Source organism: Plectropomus leopardus, chromosome 1, assembly GCF_026936395.1.
Source record: "Plectropomus leopardus strain MGB_pleo_1.0 chromosome 1, ASM2693639v1, whole genome shotgun sequence".
NCBI lineage: Eukaryota > Metazoa > Chordata > Actinopteri > Perciformes > Serranidae > Plectropomus > Plectropomus leopardus.
In genome coordinates, this window is record NC_142176.1 from 26,605,784 (window position 1) to 26,631,928 (window position 26,145).

Sequence of the window (26,145 nt, forward strand, 5' to 3'; positions counted from 1 at the left end):
CAACTTTTATTCAAAAAATTACTTATTGAACATTACACACAAACAAAAATAAAGAATAAATAAAAAATAAATAAAAAAAAAAAACCTTCTGTACCGTATGGGTTCAGCATCAGTTTTCACTGACCATTCAAAAAAAGAATATAAAAATAAAATACACACCAGTACTGTATGGTCTTTGCTGACCATTTAAATAAATAATAAATACAATAAAGTAAATAGCTAATTAAACATCAGCACTGTTCAGTATCAGTCAATTGCTGACTATTTTAATACTGCCAGTCAGCATTTGCACCTGCCAGGGAGCTCCTCTTGTCCTCATAAATATTCTCTATTGTGCTAAAAACCCTCTCAGTGGGGACAGAGGAGGGTGGAGGAGTATTCTGTTTGAGTTATAGTGGAACTATAGAGTGGAACATTCCCCAAAATGTCAGGAAGCACCACAGCTACAGAACAGTCCCTAAGTAGGTAATGGCTTTGGTGTGATCTCTGCATATTTATATGTTTGCATAATCTCTACAGAATGTCCTTTCAATGACAAAAATATCCTGCCTTCTCTGTGTTTTGAACTTATAGATGGTATATGTAATGATAGATAAAGCCCCAATTTCTCTTTAAGCTTCCAGATGGATGCACACCAAGTTTCACTTATGATGTTAAAGAGCGCCTGCAGAATATGTAAAATTCAACCTAATAAAACTAAATGAATTAGTGATTGACCAAAGTAGTTATCAAAAGTAATACATAATATATAAATACAAATATGACACAATTATTGTTAGTTTGAGTTGATAAATGGATGTTTTATCTACAATAAAAAAATAATTGGTTCCTCAAGACGTTATTATCAGAACTTTATCAAAAACCTAGATTTGAAAATCACTCTTCAGAATCCTTTTCTCGTAAATCAGCCGACATCATATGGTTTATATTCATATTATGTCACAACTCCCATCTACAGTAGTGCAATTTTCTGCAATGGCCATTTACAACCCTCTGAGATTTTTAGCAAGGCAAAACTCTGTGAAATAAAGACACTACTAAGAAAACTATCTGGCTAGGGGCATCGGAAAAAACTCCAGATGAATAAATCTTTCTTATGTGTAACATCATGTCTAAGGACCCCAAATCCCCGAGCAGGAGGCTGCGATCTTTTTGCATCTCGTCCAATGGTTGGTGGCTACGGGGCTCTTGCCACAGTCTGTGCAAAGCCTTGCATCAAGTCAGCAAGATTTGGAAGCTCCTAGAAGTGTTCCTAATGGATTCTACACCAGTCGACACAGCGAAGAGAGGGACAGAGAGAGAGAGAGAGAGAGAGAGAGAGAGAGAGAGAGAGAGAGAGAGAGAGAGAGAGAGCGAGAGAGAGAGAGAGAGACGGTGGAAATGCCAACACCAAAGGGGATGAACTTCCTGCAATTTTACAGATATACACACATTCAGGCACGGGCACTCACACATTACATGTTGTAATGCAGTGTAAAAGTGACACCCCATAATAACCCATACATGGTGACATGGTTGAGTATTGCTAAAACAACGAGAAATGCGAAAAAACAAAAATACCCATGACCTGTAACACATGCACTGGAACATGTATTCACACACACACTGGGGCCTGCCTGTCTCTCTCTCTTGCCTGCTCCGTATTCACATTTTCTTCACTTTATTCTCCCTCTACTGCTTTTCCAGAGTGATCCCTATGTAATCTCCAACAGCCGTGTATGCATGTGTGTGCATATGTTTGTGCTTGAGCCTGCATGTGTGTATGTGTGTGTGTGTGTGTGTGTGTGTGTGTGTGTGTGTGTGTGTGTGTGCGCGTGCCTGTGTTTAATGTGCAAAGTCCCTTTAAAGGCTTTCCAAGTCGTGTTTTTCACAGAAGTCCCTCAACAGGAGAGGAAACTCTGCAGCTAGCCTAGGGACTGAAAAACGTTCACTCGGCCTCCTTCTCTCAGACTCTGTGTGTGTGTGTGTGTGTGTGTGTGTGTGTGTGTGTGTGTGTGTGTGTGTGTGTGTGTGTGTGTGTGTGTGTGTGTGTGTGTGTGTGTGTGTGTGTGTGTGTGTGTGTGTGTGTGTGTGTGTTTGGGGAGAGTGGGCGTGTGAGGTTGAGGCTTTGAAGATGATGTTTCGACTTTGTCTTAGTTAAAGGTGGTTCTAGGAGTCAATAATCTCTTTTTCTTTCTATCAGACACAAACACACACACACACACACACACGCTCAGCTGCTGTAGTTAATATTGGACACATATATCAACTGTTTTTAATTAACAGGCCTTGTTTATTAGAGCAATTATCTTGTATTCTTAGTCAAGATGTTAAATGAGAGTTCTTCAAACATATTTTTGCTTCAAAATAATTAGTTTTATGGTCATTTGTATACTGGCCTTAAAAGCATTTATCCACTGAGAATATATCTGTTAGTAAAAGAAGATGTACCAGATTGTCATTTGGTACACATTTACTATCCTACTATCTATCCTCTTTTTGTTTTTAAATTCTACGACACTATACATCCAGAAATATTTTCAACTGAAAGAGATTTGTCATAGAATTTATACCCTTGAATCATTAACATTTAAATTTTATGTAATATCAGTAATAAGCACTACAGCTGCTCTGACACGGTTCCCCACTTAACATCCACATGTATACATCTTAAAGAAGCTGATACATTTTTTTTGTTGTTAAGCTCAATTTATTGAGTTTACTGATAAGGCCCTCCTTATACATTGTAGCCCTCAACAAATGTCCAGGGGACGTGCTTGTCGTGCCTCTTGTTGCTAAGCTACAATTGCAATTGCTTATTTGAGTCTAGGCAATCTTTTACTAAAAACTCTAAATATTTATGACTTTTAGCATTTGGCACCATGAGAGCTTAACACATGTTAAGCTCTCAACTCCAGCAGAACTGTGCACTGAGGCATCTTTAACGCTCAAAAAAAACACCAACATGGTGGAGAGAGGAGGTTCTAGAGGGACACACAACCCAGGGCTTAATCCATATTGTTTCCAACAAATCAATAGCTATAGCTGAAGGTTTTACTCCTGATGAAGCAGCTGTAAGAGTTTACCCTCACTGAATGATTTCTGCACACAGAGGCAAAAAATATAAATATTTTAAACTATTCTGTGACTTTTCTTGCAGGGGAAACAGATGGAGGTGATGATGAGGGAGATGGGAGAATATTGTGACAAAAAAAATCCCTTCAATCCATCTGAATGCAAAATACGATCAAAACACCATGACTCGATAAAATATGAGTAAAGCGCATCAAATTCTTCTCTTTTTAATTAAAAAAACATTTTGTTTTATCCCTAATGTAGTGATGAGAACAAACTAGAATAGAAATACAGACAGATGTAAAATCACTTCTTTGTATTTATTTACCCCTGCCTAGTCTCCCTTGCCATTCCTCTCCGCACCTCTCTCTCTCTCTTTAGGTTTCTGTCTTCACTACCTCCCCTGTCTCTCTCTCACTCAGCTTCAGGGGAAATTAATTGATGATTATCTTGTCTTGCAGAGCTGGTTTGCAAACTTTTTTTTTTTATCAGCAAGGCCTCGCTTTCCACCACTTATGGCTTCATTTGACCCACCCTCGCTCTCTCTGTCTCTCTCTCCATCCATCCCTCTCTCGGGTGACTGGGATCTTATCAGTGAGCTATGTGTTCAGACTTATAGTTCAATTTGGTTTCCTTTAATAAAAGGGCAGAACAGAGAAAAGATGTGTTAACAGAACTCATTATGTTACCAGAGAGAGGCTGACAAACTGACAAGGGAGAAAGGGTAATTAAGGACAGTAAAAAAAAAGACAATTTTTTTGTTAGTGTGAATTCATTTAAATGAACGAGGGAAGAAAAATCAGGGAGGGGATAATAATGAGGAAAACAAAAAGGTGAAAAAGAGAAACACAGTGAGGAGGGAAAGATGTGATTGTCTAATTATTTTTTAATAATATTTTCTTCTTTGCAAAACTGTTATTTGCCTTTATCAGCTCCACAAATCAGTTAAGTGGTTTGTTTGAATTCTTTTTTTAAATTCTACAGGGAAATTTGATTGCAGCATGAAGTCTTTGTGACAACAGAGACAACAGCCAAAGTACAAAGACACAACCATTAAAGACAGTCAAAGCAAAACATCATTGAACTGGGAAGGGGTTTTGGGATGTGGGTACGGTTTAAAATGCTTAAAAAAATAAAAAAAAATAAAAATGCAAATCAGAGAATGTGTCTTTAAGGAAAAAAATCTTCAAAACACCAATAAAAAGCTCAGAGGAACAACAATATGAACAATGGATTTCGTTGAAGGTAACTTCACAGTTCACACCAACTGAAGGGTCAGTTTTTTTTGACAACAATGTCTGACTAAATCCATCTGTCCATCTCCTGGACCTGCGGGCTGAGCCTTTGCAGACTTTGTTCCTATACTAAGATGTGTTAACCATTATCTTATCAAGCCTGCAAGGGCATTGGGTCCTCAATGGTTAAAATTCAAGATCCTGACCCTGTGACCCATTGACACCCAGCTCTTTATTACCACTTTATTATCACATTAAACATGCAACTCGGGATCCTCACATCCTAGGTGGCCCCGCTGTTTTTCTCGACAGGATGAAAACAAACTTTTGCTCATCTAACTCTGCATGTTATAACAGGCATTCAAACTGGAGCTGAATGGTGGATCTGCTCTGGATTACAGTCACAGGGGTGCTTCTCATTTTGCAAAAAAATTACATTTTTTTTCTATGTCAGCTTTGGACTGAACAACTTGAGCAGACAGCTGAGAAGTGTTTTTGTTTCCAAAAGTCATGACTGGGTTGGTATTAGGGGTCGTGATTTGAGTTTACAGGAATATTTGAGTGTTTACTTTCAAATGTGGTTTAGGTCTCAATGTCAATAGCGCTCCCTAAAATCTCTCTGAAATCGTCTGGCAAGTCAAGATGTATAACTGATTAGTATTTGATTTCTGAAGGTGTTATATTGCACATGCAATTACCTTTTCCATGCACAATGACTTTGTCTTTGCAAACTGCATTACATGTGCAAAAGGATGTGGTGTGTGATAATTGTTTGTTTCTCAATTGAGACACAATCCTTTGAACAATTTAACTAGATTAGCTTTGCCTCAAAATGTTCCTTTTTATATATGATTGCATGTTGCACATAACAGGCCCATAATGTTAGTGTAGGTGTCAGAGTTTATCTTCCCCCTGACACCCTGCTGAGACTACTGCCGCCTACATCTATACTAAATCAAAATGGCAATATACATCGGCTTTAATTCATTATTTATTTATACATCTTTTCACTTTTGTTAGTAGGGGTGGATTCATAAGTCAACAATTCAAATTCAACATCTGAGAAGCCTGATTTGACTGCCAATCTCACAGTCAACTTGTATGCAGGTGCAAAAAAACATGTGCTTATGAAGTAAAGGATCATTACAGTCTGCCTATATGGGGTTGCTAGATTTTACAAAAAAAATGCTTGGTTTCTCTCACTTAATCACGATATATAACATATTTTGGTATAATTATGTTAATCAGAGCACTCATATAAGAACAAGCTAAATATTTTTTTAACTTATGAACAGCTCTGTCAAAATCAGCAGAAGAGGGTGCAAAGAATCAGCTGTTTGTGTTAAAAGGGGTACATATCTCTCTCTCTCTCTCTCTCTCTGTCTCTGTCTCTCAGAAAAGGTCAAAAGTTCTGTTTACAACCATGGAAAGCAAGCAGGAACTGAACTAAGTGACCTGTTCTATCTGTCAGTCTATTGATCCATTCTACTACCTTTTACTACACAAACCCTGACACAAATCAAACAGCGCTGGATGGAATACGTCCTATTATAACTTGAGGTCCTATGTCACGTCAAAAAGACAAATTGTTTAGTTGGGTGTTTCATGTCTTTTGTCCTGTGTGGAAAAATGGGAGCTAATGTCACAAATAAGAATACAGGTAAATGACAAAAGAAAAAAGAAAAAAATAATTAATATTATCAGCAAACAATAGGCAACACTTGACAAATTAGATTTGTTTATGTAACTTCATAGCCGGGGGCAGTCTTAATTGTTACCAGTGTTAACTCTCTCATATTTTTCCTGACTTTAAAAAACTTCAGTAATGCCTCCAGGCATTAAGATAAAGTCAATGGCCAAGCAGTTAGCTGGATCCTGCACATGTCAGGACTGATGACTGATCTCATAAAAACTAACAAAAAATAAAAACATTTAATAAATGTCATGCCTTTTTTTGATGCATGACTGTCATTTTCTGGTGACACACACAAGCACTCTCACATACACATACTTTGTCGTTATACACACGAGCAGACAAAGACATGAATCAATCTTTGAAGTCGAGGACATCAATGAAAAACAAAGCAACACAGACAAAAAAAAAGACATTAGCTGAAAGAGCTGTCAGTTGCACACGCAGACACAACACACACACACACACACACACACACACACACAAGCCGTATACACGTTCACATTTACAAACACACTGTCACAGAAAAATTGCATCAAAAATGAAGAAAAGTATGATCTGATCCCGACTCCCGCAGTAAAGAGTCTAAACCAATGGGTACACAACACTGTCTTGCCTCCTCCCAGCTGTTGTGATTATACGTGATCCTGTAGGATGTCGTACATACTGCGTAAAGCTATGTCAACATAATGCTACTTGGCGTTTTTGGTATGTGTCTATGCACGCCAGCTGTTCCAAGATATTTCTCTAATGTCAGATGTGTGTTATGGTAAACCTTTATATTCAAGTGAGGACAACTGAGGCTCACTGAGTTTGTTCTATTATTCATCTAAGTGAAGATTGACCTGAAGTAGTTTTCCATATATCACACACACGCACACGCACACGCACACACACACGCACGCACACGCACACGCACACGCACACACACACACACACACACACTAAATCACAGCAGCTCCCGAGGCAACAAACACACTTAAGGAGTCCCCACAGATGCAAAACGGAACAATGGAAAGAAAAAATAAAGAGAAAGTGTTTCCTGGTACTTCCTGGAAAAAGGTTTAATGGCTGTCAGGTTCGTTTTAAACATACACACAAATGACACACCTCCAGGAATACACACACGCACACACGAGCGCACACACACAAAATAACGTACAGTATACACAGACAGAGTGAGATAAAGATGAAACACACTCACAGTCTTGAGTCTGTCTTTGATATTTAGAGTTCATGATTCATAGATGAACTGTTATGCAAGCGTAATGGAAAACCATGTGTGTTTTTTGTGTTTCGTGTGCGTGTGTGCATCTTCAAAGGTCACGCTAAGCATTTGTGTCGCATCAGGCATGCAGACATGGAGCAGCTTTGTATATCATGTTGATAACACACACATAAGACGCACAGCTAAACAACTTGCAGCCAGGAAGGCAACACAACAAGCAGTGACATGAACATGGACCTCTCAGTGTAGAAATAAGGATACAGGACACATGAGTACAAGACAACAGAATATGTACACATATATAGTATATACATCACAATAGTCCCAACTGATAGAGGGATGACCAGGACAGCAGTTCTGGGCTGTGAGCCAAGAGTCGCCCACACGTCTATCAACATGAACAGTTATTCCCATAAATCAGAAATAGGGCTCAAACATACAGTTCTACCTTGAGTCCACAGAAATTCTCTGCATGTATTTCACTGCATAGTCAACTCATTTTGATCAAAAGAAAGGTTTGCCCCTTGATTTTTCTGCGCTATAAATAATAAACACCTTTCAAATTCTGATCCCAAACAAACCAACAAATGCTCATCCAAAAGTTTAAATATCTTAGGAAAATACACATACAATGGGCCATTTATCTAGTGAATAAGTGTCCCATGAATGGCAGTGCCACAATATATACTTAAGGTAAAACTACAAAGGTTAATTTTAGGAAAGTAACTTTACGTTGGTTAGGTTTAGGAAAAGAAACATAGAAAAAATGTACCAAAAAATAGCCCAGGGAAAAGAGTTTTGTGACTCATCAACCTGAATCTGTACACCGATTCCTTCCTTACTCCTGTTAGGGCATTACTAACGTAGCTGCAGCCTTTCCAAACAGGTGGGTTACACACAAAAAAACTGTCTAAGGAATACATGTGATATAAACAAATTGTGGCTCATTACATTAGGTATATGGTATGAGCAGTGCATGACAACAGCCTAAACAAACACCATCTAATTCATATTACAAAAAATAATGATGATTTCAAAGGGTAGGCATTAAAAAGATATGACAACCTGAATTATATGCACACCAGTCATTATCAGCAAACATGGCGTGAAAGAGTACCATCAGCTTCACTTTCACAGTCACTTTAAAGCAACTGCACCCATCCTCTCATGGATACTTTGTAATAAACAATGTATGGTTTCTAAAACCAGCCGTTGTTATGAATATTTAAGTCATGTGAATAGACACTCCTTAAAGCTCACTATTATGCACCGGATTTCTACCATAATTCAATCACTTTCCAGCTGACATCTGCCATCAGCACTCATACATCTCCATGCACACTCACACTCTGCCTTACCTTCGTATACAGCTTTGAAGCCCTGTGCACTGACGGCGAAGTCTGTGGTAAACCACAAGGCCAGTATAGATCCACTGCTGACTATAGGGGAGGGCAGCATGAATCCTGACAACCTGAAAAACAGAAAGAAATGTCTCTGAAACACAGCAGGAGTGATGACTGTTGACTTCTGAACACAAACATAAGGCAACATCAAATCTGAAATGCAGAAAAATAAACAAGTTTGTGACAGTAAAATACAACTGTGTTCAGTATTTGATGTTATGGTTAAGCCCCACAGCCCCGAAGCTATAAAGATCCCTGCTGGCCAGGTCCCCTCAAGACCCTCCTGACCCTGCACTACTCGCAGGTTTCCTGCTGTCTTCTCCATTGAAGAAAAAGAGAGGAAGGTAGGGATTTTTTTCCACCCTCGAAAAAGACATCATATGAATTTGATGCACCGCAAAGTTTAAGTGCACAAGATCAACTGTTAATGATAACAACCATGTCCTGAGTGCATACACTGTGAAACACAGAACAAAAGCACAAAATAAAAACCTGCTGTAATTTGATGAATTGACACTAGAACAGTTAAAGGCATGTGATATGAAAAGTCAGGCGTTGTTTGACTGATAGAGCAAGGTGAGCTCTCAATAACACTGGAGGTTGAGTTGAAACAGCTCTTTGATTCTTAATTGAGAGGTGATGGTTTAACGATTTAGGGAGGAGAAAAGTGAGGAATAAATAACACAACGCTGAAAGAGCTGAAGTTAAAAAAAGATGAATAGTGTATTGAATAAAAGCTTTCCTATAATTAAATTAATACTTCAGCCACAAAATGATCATTTGTGTATCCTTTACTCACCCTGTGTCACCTTGAAGTTATGAAGGAAACCACCTGTTTCAGCGGAAAAACTATATGTAAACATTTGTTGACAAACTCTCACACAGGTCTCATTTATCCAGTCGTATGCTCAGTACTTGCAACACACATGCATTTCTGAAAATCGACGGATTTAAAACATACAAGTATCACACCTGTACAAACGTGTGCATTTGAAGTCTGCTTGTGCATTTCAATTAGCCGAGATAGAACTTGCCCATGTGCACTATTTGTCTGTGCGGGAGACTGTTTCTGCAGAACTTTTTTTTTTAATAGTAAGGTTTTAGCAAACATGCATGTGTTTGGGAAATAAACAGCATACAATGGATATATGAGACTTGTATTACACTGCATGAGTTGTATGAGAGATTCTAAACAGAATTTTTGTTTGAGTTTTGCCATTGTTAAACATGGACACCTATGACTTCAATGCATTTTGAATTTTCTTCATTTTTGGATACTCTGCTGAATGCGGAGGCAGACTATATGACACAAAAGTTGTCTGACGAATAAGACATTGAACTCTGCCTTGTTTGTTTGTACTTGTCATGTTCTCAGTAAAGGAAAAAAACCTTGAGCGCATGGATCAGCGTTGTTTGTCTGCCAGCAGCTCACTCATAAATCAACATTATATCCAGTTTTTCAGACACATTTTTTCACCAGTTTTAGATCCTGGTCGTTTTACCAATCTGCTCTAACAAGGCAAAAGGTCTCTGTCATCTGACGTCTGGATCTTAAGATATAAGTCTGCTCAGATGACTGTGGACTGCCCCGGCTACTGCTAGCTTGCCCGGTTTGTTTTTAGCCGCCGGCTAAGCTAGTCCGTCGCCAGCCTTTGGCTTTTACCTGGACTTAACAGTGGATAAGCCTTGGGCACTACTGCGAGCGTTTCAAACTGACTACAAGTGCTTGTGAGTGACCGACTGCAGAAACCGACTTAATGCTCTGGACCTACTGCTGCAAATGCTGGTTTGGCTGGGCTCGTCTTTAGCCCGTCGCCAAGCTAGCCGGCTCCCCTCACCATGGCTGTCTGCCTGCGTACTCACACTAAACTGAAGAAATCCGTCGCCTGCGAGAGGATCTGAGGAAGAAGGCTGGGCTCTTCATCTTCGACACCACTCTGCCATGGTCTGGGTCCTTTCGCGCCGTGGGTGAGTCGGTCTAATCTGATGCTCCAGCGGCTCGGGGAGAGGAGGCATGGGTGACTCTCGGAGCAAAGCACAGGTCCGGAGCTTGTTCTACACCGGAGCCATGGACAAAAGTGAAGGGCGGAAAGCTGCGCGGGAAATGCTCCCCTCGCAGCTCCATGCCGGAGCCTCTCCACCTGGAAAACAAGTTTCAAGTTCCTGGAGCCCACCACTGATATCCTGGATGAGCAGGAATTCCCTCCTCTGTGTGAGCGGCCCCAGTCCTCCGTGCCATCGATTACACCGCGACCGGCTTCCTCACCGCCTACTTGTCACCCAGGGAAAAAACGCCACCATTGCGGCCACTCGGGAGTCAACGGTCCCTCGGGACCTCCACCCTGCCCCTCTGACAGTGTGCGCCCTGGGTCGTCCACCGAAGCAGCGTTTGAGAACAGTCACACCAGCTCCGTGCTTGGCGTTGGGTCTTCCATTGTTCGCCATGTTAAGATCAACAGATGTCCTGTTAGCTGCCGCCACAGTCTATGGCTGCCACCCAGGTGTCTTCCTTAAGGACATTAACACCTCCGCCCTACGGCTGTTACGTCATCACAGGTCTGTCTCGACTGCCGTGGTGCACGTCGACTCCAATGACTTAAAGATGCAGCAGTCTGAGGGACTTAAAGGGGACTTTATAAGCTTAACTGACAATATTTGCAACACTGGCAAGCAGTGCATTATCTCAGGCCCACTGCCCTCCATCTGTTTTGGCAATGTAAAATTTAGCCAGCTCTGGCAATTGCATATTTGGTTAAAAGGGTACTGCCTAAACAGAAACATACCATATGTGGACAGTTTCGCCACCTTCTACAAATGAACTGATCTCTTTAAAAATGATCACCGCCATCCAAATCATGCAGGATCTCGACTTCTATCCATGAATACTAAACTCACTCTTAGCTCCTGCAATGCATTCACTGCATGAAGGTCAGTGTCATTGTCTTCCCAGAGTCTCCAATGTAATGACAACCCCTCACCTCTATGCACTATTGCAGTAATAATCAACAATTTGCATAACTAATGCAAAAATCACCTAGATCAGCCAGCCATTATGGTGCTCAATCTGAGAACTATGTAAAACCTAATACATTATATCAAGCTACTGCTGTTGCTGCTGCTGATATTATAAAAAGAAATAAAAATTTCACAAAATAATAGAAGTAATATGTCAAATTTGTGTGTTTATTCGCTCATTACATTCCATTTCAAACATTTGTCTCCACTATTTAACTTCTGTATCTATTGCTGCTGTGGCCATCTGTGCGTGGAGCGGTGCTGCGCTCAAATTCCTACATTTACGTAGTCACCTGAACTCATCATCCGACAGACGGGACAGAGGTAGAGTGGAAATATTATTCCTATTCCTATATATTCCTTCTTTAATGTTACTACTACTTTTTTTCTTTTCTCTTCTTCTCAGTATTTGTATGTATATATGATTTATACCCTAATTTATTGTGCGTATTTGTTGTGTGTGAAGCACATTGAGCCTACATTGTATGAAATGTGCTGTACAAATAAAGTTGACTTGAAGGCATGCTATAAAACAAAGTGAATGATATATAAATGCTTATTTTGTTGGTAAAGTATTCCTTTAAGGATTATTTATACAATCAAGAAACTAAGACACAGATGGGATGGAATGAAAACATTTCAAGGTTAGGCCAAGGTGAGCTAAATAAGTGAACTGGCTGCACGTTTGGTAGAAGCACAGTGATGCAGCAAGAAGAGATACAACTTTAGTTAGGCATCAATAGCTCCACACAGACTCACTATCACACAGTGTATCAAACACTGAATCTGAAGTTGTCACTATGAAGATGAAAAACTTTTCAGAGGTAACAACCCAACCCAAACTCAATTTTAACACCAAGTTTTTAAAATGGATAAATGAACACAAACTCCAAGTGCTGAAGACTATAGAGTTGGATCAAACCCCGGCCACTGCAAGGGACTTCACCTATATGGTGTGCACTCTCTAGCAGGTGAGCTACAGGTTGCCCCTGTGTCCGGTTTCTTATTGACAGCATGAGTTTCCAGTCTGATGATCTCAGGGAGGCATGTGTGCTATTTACTAGTGATGTAGTTTTGTTTGTTGTCCCAAACTGTGACAAAGTTCCTGGTGAGTTCAGAGTGTAGTGAGAAGCTGAGCTGAATTAAAAAAAAAAAAAGACACACTCCCATGCACACAGTTGGTGTGTCCATGGCTTTCAGCCAACCTCTGAACAGACAGTCCATTGGCTGTTTAGGGCAAATAACCATGGAAGCTAGGCAAAAGTTTGCCACGCTGACTGTCTAAACAAATCATCAAACAGAGTAGACAGAGATGCTGCTTAAGTTAATCATCTTTAGTTCCACAAAAGCTAAATATCATTTGTCAAAAGCTAAATCTTAAATTTGGCAGCAGCAAAGGTTTTATTAAAGACAATAGTGCTTGCTGAAAACTGAATTACAAACTTTGTGCAGTATCTTTATTAAAATGGATAAATAAACAATAACAACATTGTAATGTGTGCTTCCCGCACATGTAACCTGTTTTGTTTGTAATGTTATTGGGCAGTGGTTGTGGGTGCAGCAAAATGAAAAACAAAACAAAACAAAACAAAAAAGGTGGAAAAGCTGGTTATCTAGTACTTCTGGATTTTCCCCAACCTCCAGTGCACACTGGACTTGTTTGCAGCTGAGGGTAAAGGGTTAGCCCTGAGGTTAGACTGAGCTCAGCATGCTTTGCTTGATATGGTAGAGAACAAGTCGGTGCCCCAAATGAAGGACTTCAATTACCTTGTGATCTTGAAGGTAAAGTTATCATGCTCCCAGTAGATCTGACTAAATCCTAACCCCAAAGCCCTGGGAAGAAGGAGTGAGAATGCTTATCTATAGAGTCAAAACACCACTAGATCCACTGCTTCTTTGTATGTAAGAGAGTCAGTTGAGGTGATTTGAGAATCTGGACAGAAAGCTCATGGATTTCTCCCTGTGGAACTGTTCTGGACAGGTCCGACTGGGAGGAGACCTCGGGGCAGACCACAAACCCACTGGGGGGAGAAAATATTCTTTGTAGCCCAGGAATACCTGGGTTTCCCCCAGGAAGAGCTGCAGGACATGGCTGAGGAGAAGGACACTTTGGCTACCTTGATTTCCCTGCTGCTATTCGGACAAGCAGCGGAAAAAGTACTCATGAACAGCTAACAGTATGAATAATATACAGTAATACATTTAACTGATTTATTAAGCTGTTCTAACTTTTTAAAAAAAATCTTAAATCCCTTTTCCTTTTTTCTAGTTATTGTTTTTATTTATATGCATAATGTCATATTTACATTTAATTATGCTCCTGCTCAAGCAGAGCTGGAAATTAATAGGCATTAAGTGACGCCATTATACTTTTGAGTGTCCATGAAAGCGAGCACTCTGAAGTGCAGAGTTAAGTAGCTCTTGATATATCCAAATCAGGAGAGCAATGATTGGACATAAGTTTGGACACAAAGGATTGTCCTTGGTTCACTATGCACAAAAGTATTCAACAATAAAAGGTGAAGGGAGACATAACCAAAGGGAATGAGAGCAGAGGGGGAAATAAAGGGAACAGAAAGACAGACATTAAAATAGGATTCAAGTGCTAATATGATTAAGGCAGTGACGACAATGAGTCTGGTTTCTCTACTATGTATCGTCATTTTCCACAATTCATTTTTCTTCGTTTAAAAGGTCAGCTAGGTCAACAGAGAGGTGGACTGAGGTGTATCATAAAAAAAGGAGAGAATTAAAGTGAGAATGTTGAAAAGAGGTATGTAAAAAGAACTGAAGAAAGAGAAAGAATGGGGGATGGACAAAAAGATAGTAAAAGAGTAAGTCATTTAACCACAGAGGACAGTGAAAACAGAGCATGGTGAAAAATGAATAATTTGGATTCTCTGGCCTCAAAGCAAGGACACAAAGGACAGACAAGAACGGATGACGGGAGCACATGAAAAGCCACAAACAGAAAGAAAGATGGAGGGAGGAGAGGAGACAGCGGAAATGGAAGGACACAACGGAGAGGTGAGAGATGAGATGAGACAAAAGGAGAAAAGAAAAGTGAAGAGGAGGTTTTGCCTCTAATAGGTGTAAATAAGATTTTTTTTTTAAAAAAAATAAAAATAACTTAGCCACAGCCGTGTCTGGCACCTTAAATGTCTTTGTTCATATTTATTGTATGAATTTTGACGACTGAGCCAGTAATCAAACGTCTGTGTTGAGACATGCTTGTGAGACAGATAGGATAATTCAATGCTGTGTGCTGAGAATACCAGTACAGGGTATGAGGCATACTTATAGTTTAGCAATTTCTGTAGGTAAACTCAAGAGACACCCAGTGGAACTGAATCATATACCTCATGTTACTGACAGGAAGTGATAAGGTCCAATCATGACGTATCACATTAACCTGACTTTGGCATCACAGTTGTTGCCAGTGCTAGTTTTTGTTTTGTCTTTTGTTTTCTGTTTTTTCCCCTCTATTTTCTGCATGATTTGTATTTATTAAAAGACATAAACTTCTTAATTTTTGGACATTACCTCATGGTTCCTCTTTGTTTAATACAGAGTGCTTTCATTGTGATGTACACACTATCTTTCCTTAATAAAATTCAATTAACAGACAGGAACATCAAAGATTATTTAAATTCATTAGTCAGTGTAACTATGTATTTTAGCTGACTATTTGTCAAGTTGCATTGACTGCAAGTATTTGCAATTGTGTAGTTGCCTAATCCTTTGAAACCTGCAATGGCATCACTTTTCTTATGCTGAGTTCAGATGCTTTTCCCAAGTACTTAATCCTGTGAACCCTGAGCAAATCGGTTGGGGTTGTTTCAAAAACACTGGGAAGGGCAATAAGCAACTTTACAAATTGCCTTGCAATTTGTTAAAAAAAATAAAAACAAGCTAGGGAAAATGTCTAAAACTAAACTATATATATGATTATCATAATTATATATTTAAAATTATTTAATAGAATTATTATAATCTTGTAGGGCCCTTTTTTTCAGATTATTTCCTTGTTTTATTTTGCATTTTTACTTTCCCTTTGTTTGTTTGTTGTTTCCTTGGCATACCTGTAAATGACAATCATTACACAATGTGTGTTAAAACCACTGATACGCACTCCTCGAGGTATAAATTCCCTCAGGCCCACTAGAACAATAACTGGCCCCCTTTCATTCAGGCCTTTTTTTTAATTTGCTTGTTTTATAAAACATGGTAACATTCAGTATATTTCTACCTTGTTCAATAATAATGTTAATTAGACTGCCTATTTTGATTAAGTTTAGAGTCCTGCCAAAATAATGCAAGTTAAACTGTCATTATTGCCTAACACTCGTGAACAAATACCTGCCATTTTTTTCATGATTCTGTGGGTATCTTGTGATTGGCGTGTCTTTCTTTGGCGGCGTGACATTGTCTTCTCTTTCAGGTTGTGTGCTGCAATTTTGGTGCAGCTTCTATTTTTCTCAACCAGACTGAGAATTGCCTGGTCACAGACTATAATAAATCACCTTGGTGGCCCACAGGGGACATGGGTTGCATTCTCGCATGAATATTTCACCACTTTACAAATAAGATTCAAACAAAATGAAATGGGTATAGCTAATTATTGGGATCATGCCTCTCTCCTTAATCTTTTAATTCTGTGAGCATATAAACATTGAAGGGCATCTTTTCTTTGGGCCAAGGTTTACTGTTGACACTGGACAGAGATTTAGAGAGAGGATGACTGGTATATACTTCTATTGATCAACAAGGTACTGGCTGCATTATAGAGCTACAATGGCTGCTCCTGAAAACTGCTTGTGAAGGCCTTTTAACAGGCTCTATTATTGGCCTAGATGAATATTTTATTTAAACAGGTTCATCAATAAATGATGTATTGATTGGAAAAGAATGACAAATTGCAAGATTCCATATATACACATAATAAAGGTTATAAATCAACATAAGCAGTGCAAAATGAACACCTTAAGCTGAGTAAACAGTGTAAATTGAAACCCAAGCATCACCACTATTTGTCTCTCTGGGAATGAAATGGTGCTGTGATTTATGTCTCAAATGGAGGATTGACCAGGAGACAGATGATAATTCATTCACGCACACACACACACACACACACACACACACACACACACACACACACACACACACACACACACACACACAATGATGAGTCAGTCAGTCAGTCAGGTAACGAGCAGTAATCATCTAGCTGTCACTGCACCGATGGACCAACATGATTCTATATCCCTGTATAGCTCTGTATCCCTCTCTTTGTGTCTCTCTCTTCCTCTCTCCCCCTGTCGCTTTTCCCTCTCTCCCAGTTTTCTCTCCATCTCGCTTGCCCTCCAAATCAGGCCAGTACACTGATCCTACGGCTGTTTGACATTTACACAAAAATAAGTGAGCCGAGTTGAAACTATGTGACCGTTTATCCAGTTGGTCAACTGTCCAACCAGTCAACCAGCTTATGTAATCAGACGGCCACTCAGTGACTCTAGCCAGCCAGCCTTTACTGTCAACTGACCACCGAGCCAGCTTGCCTGTGTGCCTTTCTGTTGCTTTGTCCATCTGTCCGACTGCCCATCTGTATCTGCGTGTTTAACCATCTATCTTTCGCTCTGCCTGCCAGTCCATCAGTCTGTGGGCTTGTCTGATACAGACAGGCTCATGATGCTAGGATTACTGTTTAGATTGGATGGTAGTACAGTAAAATGCATATGTGGTGGTATTAGAAAATAACATCAGCATTTTAATTACCATCATCACATAACCACTCTTGCACAGATGGAAAAAAAAACCTTAGCTTTGGTTTACACAAGCTGTTCGAAAAAAAAAAACATTTTCCAAATAGTCCAAAAGGTACAAGATCCTATCTATACACTTTCTGACTTGACATAATAAAAGCTTGCGACATTTTTTCTTATCATGGATACATTATAGACCTAGACAAATGCTTGTAAAAACAGATTTCAAATCAAGGGCAATGCCTGACAAAGCACTGTTATACACAAGCTCAGAAGTTGCATACTAGCTACATCAAATTTAAGATTTATATTTCTAAGATTCAGTGTCTTGGATACAAAGGTTAGGAACAGTACTGAGGGACCAACTTCTGCCCTGTTAGCATGAGCTAACACAGCAATATGTGGTGGTCAATGAACTCTCTCCTGGGTGCCACTTGGTGGAGGATAATTTCCTTTGGGTTCACTGTTGTGGTCGATATTTATATTGTGATGAGCCACCACAATAGATCGAGGCATGAGAAATATTTAGATTTATATTTATTTACTCCCTTTTTTTTTTTTACAGTTATTTCTAAAAAAGTAAAAAGACATTAAATATCTGTATCCCAACACTGAAAACAGAGTATCTACTTAATGAACAAATGTTTAAATAATTGCATATTTGGGTCTTGCCCTACCTGATACATATGAGAAAGAAACCATGATTGCACGAAGCTGGAAAACGAGGAAGAAAACAGAAGAGCTTTTATCCAAATGAGTCAGCGCAAAAGAAGCTGCGAGTATTTTGGTGAAAAGTGGGTTATTTTGCTAAAAATAGACATCTAAGAAATGGGTCTGTTTTCATCTGAACACCACTCTTCTACCAGTGAAGTCAAAGGCTGAGAACACAGTGCCACTGCACATTTATTAACGTTACAGTTGTCCAGTTGCCGTCTTGTTACCACTGGATTAACAGGAAGGATCATGAAAATCAGGTGTGTATTTATGTTTTTACTGTCAAATACACAGATAATTTGCTTCACCACACTTCTTATTTAATAACTCCAGTAAAAGTTATTTAAAGAAATCCAATTTAATCTTGGCTTATCTGCAAACGTAAACATCTAGATGAAAGCCTGATGACCTTTAGCATGTCCTTGCAGTCTTCTGGTAAATTTGGCTTACAAGTGGCCCACCAAGCAGAAAATTTCAATAACTCAGCTTTTAAAGTTGGTTCAGGCAGTTTCTTGAACTCACTGTATTTCAGCGAGCCAACTCATGTGGAATAGATGATATGTGAATGCAGAATATGTACAGCATTGATGTTTACACTCTGACTTTGTTGCTCCACTCAAGGAAGCACCAAGGAGGGAATGGAGAACGAAGATCCTGATTTTTCCTCTAAAGGAAGACTTGGAGCCTACCAGTGGATGCTGGGGTGAAGGTGGGGCTTTTGAAATGCTATATGAACATCAATAGCTGCAGTGACAGGAGTAGCAGCTAGTGACAGCATAGCTTTCAGGTGAGCTATGTGGCAGCGGGCATGAAGCAACAAAGTGAGCAGAGCACTGACGGTTTAAGTACACGCCATGATTAAAAGGGTGCAATGGATATATGTTGCAGTAAGAGGAGTATGTCATGTCAGTGTGGAGGCAGCTCCGAGGCAGCTGTCGAACTAGCTCACAGGGTATGTTTCATTTCAGGTGCATGAAGTGCATGGAAAAAGCAGACAAAGCCAAGAAAAATTCATGAATGTATTATTTAGTGAGTAAAACCTTTTTTCTTACCTTCTATACTGCAGAATTGGATAGTTGCCCTCTTTATCAGGTTTGTGCCACTAAGCTTTTTTTTTTTTTTTTTGCTACTTTTTTGCCATAAGTCACTTCTGTAAACTGCAAGGGCTGCTGGTCTTCTTGTTGGTTTATGGTAAGTAGACCACTGTCTCTAAATTAATGTTGTATTGAACTATTGATGTTTAAATGTTGATGCCACTTCTCTTTAAGGATTTATGTTGATATTGACCAGTACTGACTGAATATATTTCAAAACACTTTTTCCTCAGGTCTCATGCAGTGTTTTTTAGCGATGGCCGTGACAGCCTGCATCAATCACACCTTAACAAGGCTAAATTAGGAGTGATGTTTGCAGCCTGGGGACTTTAACACCTCGCAGGTATAAAGAGAGCTTGTGAACAGGCAGTTGTCGGTTGAAATCCACCAGCCAGCAAGTGAAATCCTGACAAGGAAAGTAAAGAAGAGACTTATTCAGTGACCATTATTATGTGCTTGACAGAGGCACTTGACCTCCAGCTGCTCTGGTGAAGCTGGAACAATAGACAGCTGTGATGGGAATCTCATAGGTGTAGAGTATCAGGACTAAATGAAGTGGAAAAAACAGACCAGATTTCCACTGTCCATGTTGGAGTCTAACTTTCCAATGACTCAGCATAACTAAGACAGGGTGCTCCCCAAACCTGAAAATTACATTATTTTTCTCTGGTTTGTTTTTCCAAAGGTATGAACAGTCTAAAATTGTGACTGAAAAAAATATGACTGAAAGCTAGGATTATTAATGATTTACTTCTAACCGTTAACTGACAGTAAGAATTTTGACCAATTAAAACTATCAGTTAGTTGAAAATCGATATATTAAATAAAATATACTGGCACTCGGATGATGAAACAGCGGAGTCGACTGCTGCCCAGGATGCTGTCGTACGATGCCACCATGTCATGATTTTTGTCCTGGGAAACGACTACACAGCCCTGTCTCGCACCCCTCAACAAGCTGATTACCAAGAGGCAGAGGTCAACGCCTCTATGAGAGCCACCCCTCCTCCTCTTTACTGGTGAAAAAGATCAGCATATATTCTGTTACACAGAATGGTTAGTATAACATCTGTCCAGTTAGCATGAGTTAACACAACAGGTGTGGCTAACATCCAAATCAAGTCTTTCAATGGTCTCAACAAACTCACTCTGACACCAAAATGGCTCGACTTTGTTGTTGAACCCATTATATTACATTAGCCATGTATCTAACAACTAGCCCTGTCACTATGTGTGTGAAGGGAGGCCGGACTCTCAACATTCCCGGTGCAAAACTCACTCCTGCACTCCAGTGTCATGATAAAAAGAGAGAGCACCACAGCGGAGCAGGGGGGCGCTGAGTGAAGCAACACACCGGTTGCAGCTCTACAATGCAATAAGATTTTACCAATTTTAATTTGTACAACACACACACACACACACACACACACACACACACACACACACACACACACACACACACTTTTCAGTTAACGGGTAATGAGCGGCTAACAAGGGTCAGCTATCAGTCACAAAAAATTTCCAAATAAGCATCCCTACTGAAAACCACTTTAAATGAGATGTTGATGTTTTAAAGAGTTAAGAGTCATACTTTTATTTATTTATTTCCCAATTACCCCCCGAAATTAGTCACCTGGATTTTCTAGGTAGTCCCTTACTGTATACATCAGAAATCATTAAATGTCGTTCCTTTGCCTGCTGGAACTTGAGTTTAAACGTTATGAAAGGTAGACTCAGTAAACCCCATGACCACTAGAGCTATGACAATTATACAAAGTCCATCTGGCAAATGTGGCCAACAACATGGCCGTCCACTAGAAAATAAAAACAGTATTTTTCTTTTCTGACTTTTTAAAGAGATAGCAGCATTTCATATTTTTGGTTCCTCATATATCTGCTGGCTCTGACATCAAGAAAAACAATCTGTCACACACAAACTAGAGACAAGACCAATGTAAACTCATAAAACAAATATTACTATTTTCCATCTTGCACAGCGTTTGGCTTCTTCTTGCCAACACTAGATACACCTCACACTTGCACAGTAGATGTATGCCTCTGGCTGAAACTATTTGTTTCAACCTGTCATTCTGTGAGTGTAATCCATTTTTTTCAGTCTGTCTGGTGGAACACTGGTCTATCAGTGACACAACACAGCTCGGAGTTAATGGATAGACAGACAGCGCTTGCTGTCTTGTTGTGGTGAAGACAGACAGAGACAGAGAGAGAGAGAGAGAGGTAGTAAGTACATGATGGAAGACATTTTAAAAAGAAGTGAACATACTGAAAACAATAACCAACCTAATTTTTCAGTGGAGAGGAAATTTGCTAACATAGGAAAACAGCACAAGAAAAATGACAGAAAACAAGATGAGGACATGGACAGCGTTCTTAAGTAAAGTAGGACATTTGTTTTAAATTAAAGGCTTAGTTGGCAGTGTTTCCTGTTCAAACTGTAGGCAGTATGTTGGGGAAAATAGTGCAGCATAAATCTGTAAATAGTGGGGGTATAAATCTCTGGCAACAGGGCTGTGCATTTTTGGAAATTTGTAAAGCCAGATAGGGATACACAAAACACCCAGAGCTTCTTTTCTCTCTATGTGCTGAATTTAAAAAAAAGAGAGAGAATGGCCTAAGGCAAGATGGGCTTTTTTTTTTTTTTTTTACTCGTTTTTAGTTTCTCTCTGTGTTAACGCTTAGCACATACTACTCTAGTCATTTGAAATCCTTGTAACTCCAATTTTAAACCCCACTGGATTGTATTTTTTCCTTAAACACACTGGGCCAAAAATAAACATAAGGAAGTTTGGCGCTCTACAGATATTAGATTTAAACCTTACAGCTACAAAATGAAAACAAAATAATGTAGTGAATGTCTTATTTTCCAACCACTCACTATTTGCAACACTTAAAGAAGATATTACTGTAAGTTGTATTCATGGATAATTACTTCTCTGGCTTAATTGTAGACCCCTGGCTATGGAACTATTTGGCAGTCTACCCAAGGCTAGCTACTATAGCTTAAAGCTAATGTTTTTCAACAATGCTTTTAAAGATTGGCTTTAAAGTTTTATTGAGATGTTTAAGACTGTATTTGAAAGAGACATGAGACAAGAGACAAGAAGAAAGGATGATAGAAGAGGAGAGAAAAGACGAGGACAGAAGAGAAGAGGAAACGACAAAGACAGGAATCAGAGGACGACAAAAGGGAAGGCGAGTGAAGACAAGACGATGAAAGAGAGAAGAGGAAAAGAGAACAACGAAAGAGAAGATGAAAGAAGTGCAGCGTAGGAAATAGAATATCAGATGAGAAAGGAGAGAAGAGGATGAGAGAAGAGTAGAAGTTGGAGTTGAGATTTTCAGAGCGATTTATTTTCACCGCTTTGAAAGCACTTTATGCAGAGAAGCAGAGAGACAGACAGACAAAAAGACCTCAATCTGAAGGGTAGTCTTGTTCTTTTGCCTCTGAGAGTATATGTTTTATGAACATAAACATACACACACCCACACACACAAACAGGTTAAAACACAGGAAGTGAGAGGTACACACAGGATCACACTGTTGTGAGGAGTTGAGTGCCTTGCTCAAGGGCAGGTTGGCAGTGGGTGGCATTTGATTTGTGCGATAAGAGGGTAAGAACCCCACTGATTCTCTGGTGTCCTCAAGCAACACCCTGCTGCGCAATCCCCTTATACTTAAACCAGGAATCACACACACCCCCTTACTGTCTGTCAAGCTGTCTGTCTACCAGAGCGGGGCTGTCTACAGAGGCATGTGTGTGTTTGTGTGCATACAGGTGTGAAAACAGAAGTAAATGCAATCATTAGTGCACTCAGCAATCCAAACATTTGTGCAATTTTTCCACATAAAAACAAATAACAGGGAAACTGCACTGTTTTCCAACTTATTTTCCTGTGTATACATAAACAATCTCATCTAATGTCACCTTTTAAGAAGAAGGAGATGAAGAATGATTGAGAGGGCTGTGAGCTTTTTTTGATGTGAGCGCAACACAAATACGGAAATTAGGGCTCTTTGTATTTTCAGTTAACCTGCATTATCATACTCCCATTTATCATAAGCCTTAGATAGTATTCAGAAGAACACAATGCCAAGGACAAAAATAAATGTGAGTATTGTACATCAAAATATACACTTCAAAATCTTGAAAAAAGGGTTCCAAAATTAACATTTTATTTGCTGTGTGCATTGTGCAGACACTGAGTTGATGGTATGTTTATCAAGACTGCAGCCTATGACCCGCATTTCCTTTGCTTTGAACTTTCTCTCAGAAATTATAACAGATGAACAGTAACTTTCTGTGATTTGCAGTGTGCTAATTATCACAAGAAATTATTATATATGTCTCTTTCTCAATGACACATAGTCACAGTTTGGTTAGTTATATTCCCGTTGGATAAAATAAATGCCATCTCAGTATAATTTTTTACCCCTGACTTGTAATTTGCACCAATTATTACGATTACATTGCAAAAAATAGCCTGCATTAAAAATGTAAATTGCTTTGCAATTTTCGAGAGAAGTCAACATAATTTTAGGTCACAATAGGTACAAAAAAGCTCCACAAAATCCCAGAGGGACCAATTTGTCTGAGCTGTGGTAAGGAACAGGAGCAAGGCGACAGGATATTGTGAGTAGGCAGCTGGCAGTGAGCCACATCTCACTGGGTCGTAGACCAGTGTTTTTCTCAATGTGAATCTGGCCCTAACATGGGTCATTGGTTGCTTCAAGTGGGCCCTCACAAGATGATGTTTTATTGAATAGGGATCTCAGGTTGAAACAATGAGGTTGTGAAAGGGGGTCCCATGTGATAAAATCACTGATTTGCTCCGAGATGGAAAGATGAGGAAGTTTATTCAGTCATCAGACCATAAATAGAGCAGCTCCAGTTTCTAGTGAGGAATTGTCTTAAATGAAGCTTTGCTTTGTCTCGTCATCATAATAGAGGACATTTGGCTTGAATTAAAGGTTGTTTTTGTCTTTCACCTACAAAATAACCCCTATGTGCCCACGGCAATGACTCCAAAACCCTTGAAAACCGTGGAATTTCATCATCTTCATGGATCAAAGTTCAAATGTGGCCACAGAGGTTTAACTGCGCTTCAGAAAAGCTCATTCTGCCTAGCAGCAGCAGCCTCAGCAAAGGTTTGTGGGTATCCAGACTGTTGGCTGTTAGCCAAGACTCTGGGTCCTTCACACTAAAGTACTCTCTGTCTCTCTCACACACACAAACACATGCAACCTCATTTTTGTTTTCAGGTCTATAGAGGCATAATGCACGCCATACACTTACCACCTCCTGAACCTCATAGTCTGTAGTGCTGCACTTTCCAAAACAACTAGATTACATAACATTTATCTGTTAGTCAGCAGTGCCTGGTTTCCACATAACAGCACACAAGAGTTTGTGTAATGGTAAACCCCCACAAAACTACGAAAAACCACTTGTTTTTAGAGCACAAGAGACTCACCACAGATTGAGTCTCCTCTTGAGTCTCATATAGCCATTTGATATATACCATCTGGTTGATATAACCATATATATATTTATATATATAGTTTTCAAGGGTTTTGAATAACTAAACATTTCAAAATATATGTAACATGCAGTATTTTATTTTTGTGTTGTAAGGACCTTGGGATTTTAGTTGCTGGCCATGTAATCGCAATGTTCCTGTTTGAAGTGCGGCCAGAGACCTTTGTTGGCTGTCCAGTGCTCTCTCTCTCTCTCAGCTCTTTCAGTCAGCGCTGTACTATCTAATAAAGGCAAAACATGGTGGCGAAATGACATCTAATAAAGAGACAAGAGTCTCTTTAACTCTCAAACAAAAATTGCCTCTTTCCAACTCAAATCACTGGTGCATATGGAAATGGCAGAAAACTGTAATGAAAACTGGCCCAAAGCCTGACATTGGCTCTTTGCCATCGGTAATGTGGGACACTTGGAACGAAAACAAACAAACAAACAACAACAACAAAAAAAAATTAAAAGTTGTAAATGTGAGTTGTGGATGTGTGCCAAACACAGGGGCTCTTGGCAAAGCTGGTTATTTTAAATAAAAACAACAAAAACACACCAAGATAGAAAGATTGTGATCAAATAATCGAGATTACGGAGATGCATCTCCAATAGTAGTTTCATAGAAAAATTGCCAAAATTGCCTCGTGCATCACCACTTTATTGTTTCAAGCTGGTGTAGGACTGCAAAATTAACTGTTATAATTGCTTGTTTTTAAAATAAATAAATAAATGTGATCTTATTCTAATGCTAGCATGTTCAGACCCACAACAGCACTGTGAGAATGAGCAGTCCCCTCATTTATTTTAATGAATTAATGAGTTGACACTATGAGGGCTGCACAACAAAACAAAACACACACGCACACACACACACACACACACACACACACACACACACACACACACACACACACAACAGTGTTATGAGACGCAAAAAAAAGGTTGAGCTTGGCTTATCATCCAGTGATCAAATATGTGCACAATCTTTGTCAGAGTTACTTGGTAACATAAACAGTGTAATTTTAGCTCACCCTCATTAAGGGGATAGTTTTATGATGATAACATATTTATAGTCAGGATATTACCTATAATAGATGTCATTTTGCACAACCCAGTTTGGAGAAGTGGCAGGAGTGCTGACATGAAAGCTACGCAATGTATTGCTGTGGACAGGGGCAGCAGAAAAACGTGTTTTAGCCTCACAAAAAGAAAAGCCATTATATCACTCTCTTCCGAGCCAGACTCCATTTAGAAAAACATAGATTTAATATCACTGAACACAGGAGCTGCTGGTCTACTGCTGCCCTGACTGGTTAGTTTGTGTCATTGTGCAGCTTCAGTGTTTAGTTCATATCACCAAAGTCAAAACTGAAGTTCCTCAAATGGCCACTTGAGGCTGGCTCC

General features: G+C 39.4%; 1 protein-coding gene across 2 annotated transcripts in view; it reads right to left on the minus strand.

The window, feature by feature from the left end:
* Positions 1 to 26,145, minus strand: part of LOC121944114 (CUB and sushi domain-containing protein 1-like) — a 464,794-nt gene that overhangs the window by 303,980 nt on the left and 134,669 nt on the right. For both annotated transcript variants that reach the window (XM_088078923.1, XM_042487796.2), the window contains exon 3: positions 8,569 to 8,681. In XM_088078923.1, coding sequence (XP_087935049.1) covers positions 8,569 to 8,681 — 113 coding nt within the window. The remainder of the gene's footprint in view (positions 1 to 8,568; positions 8,682 to 26,145) is intronic.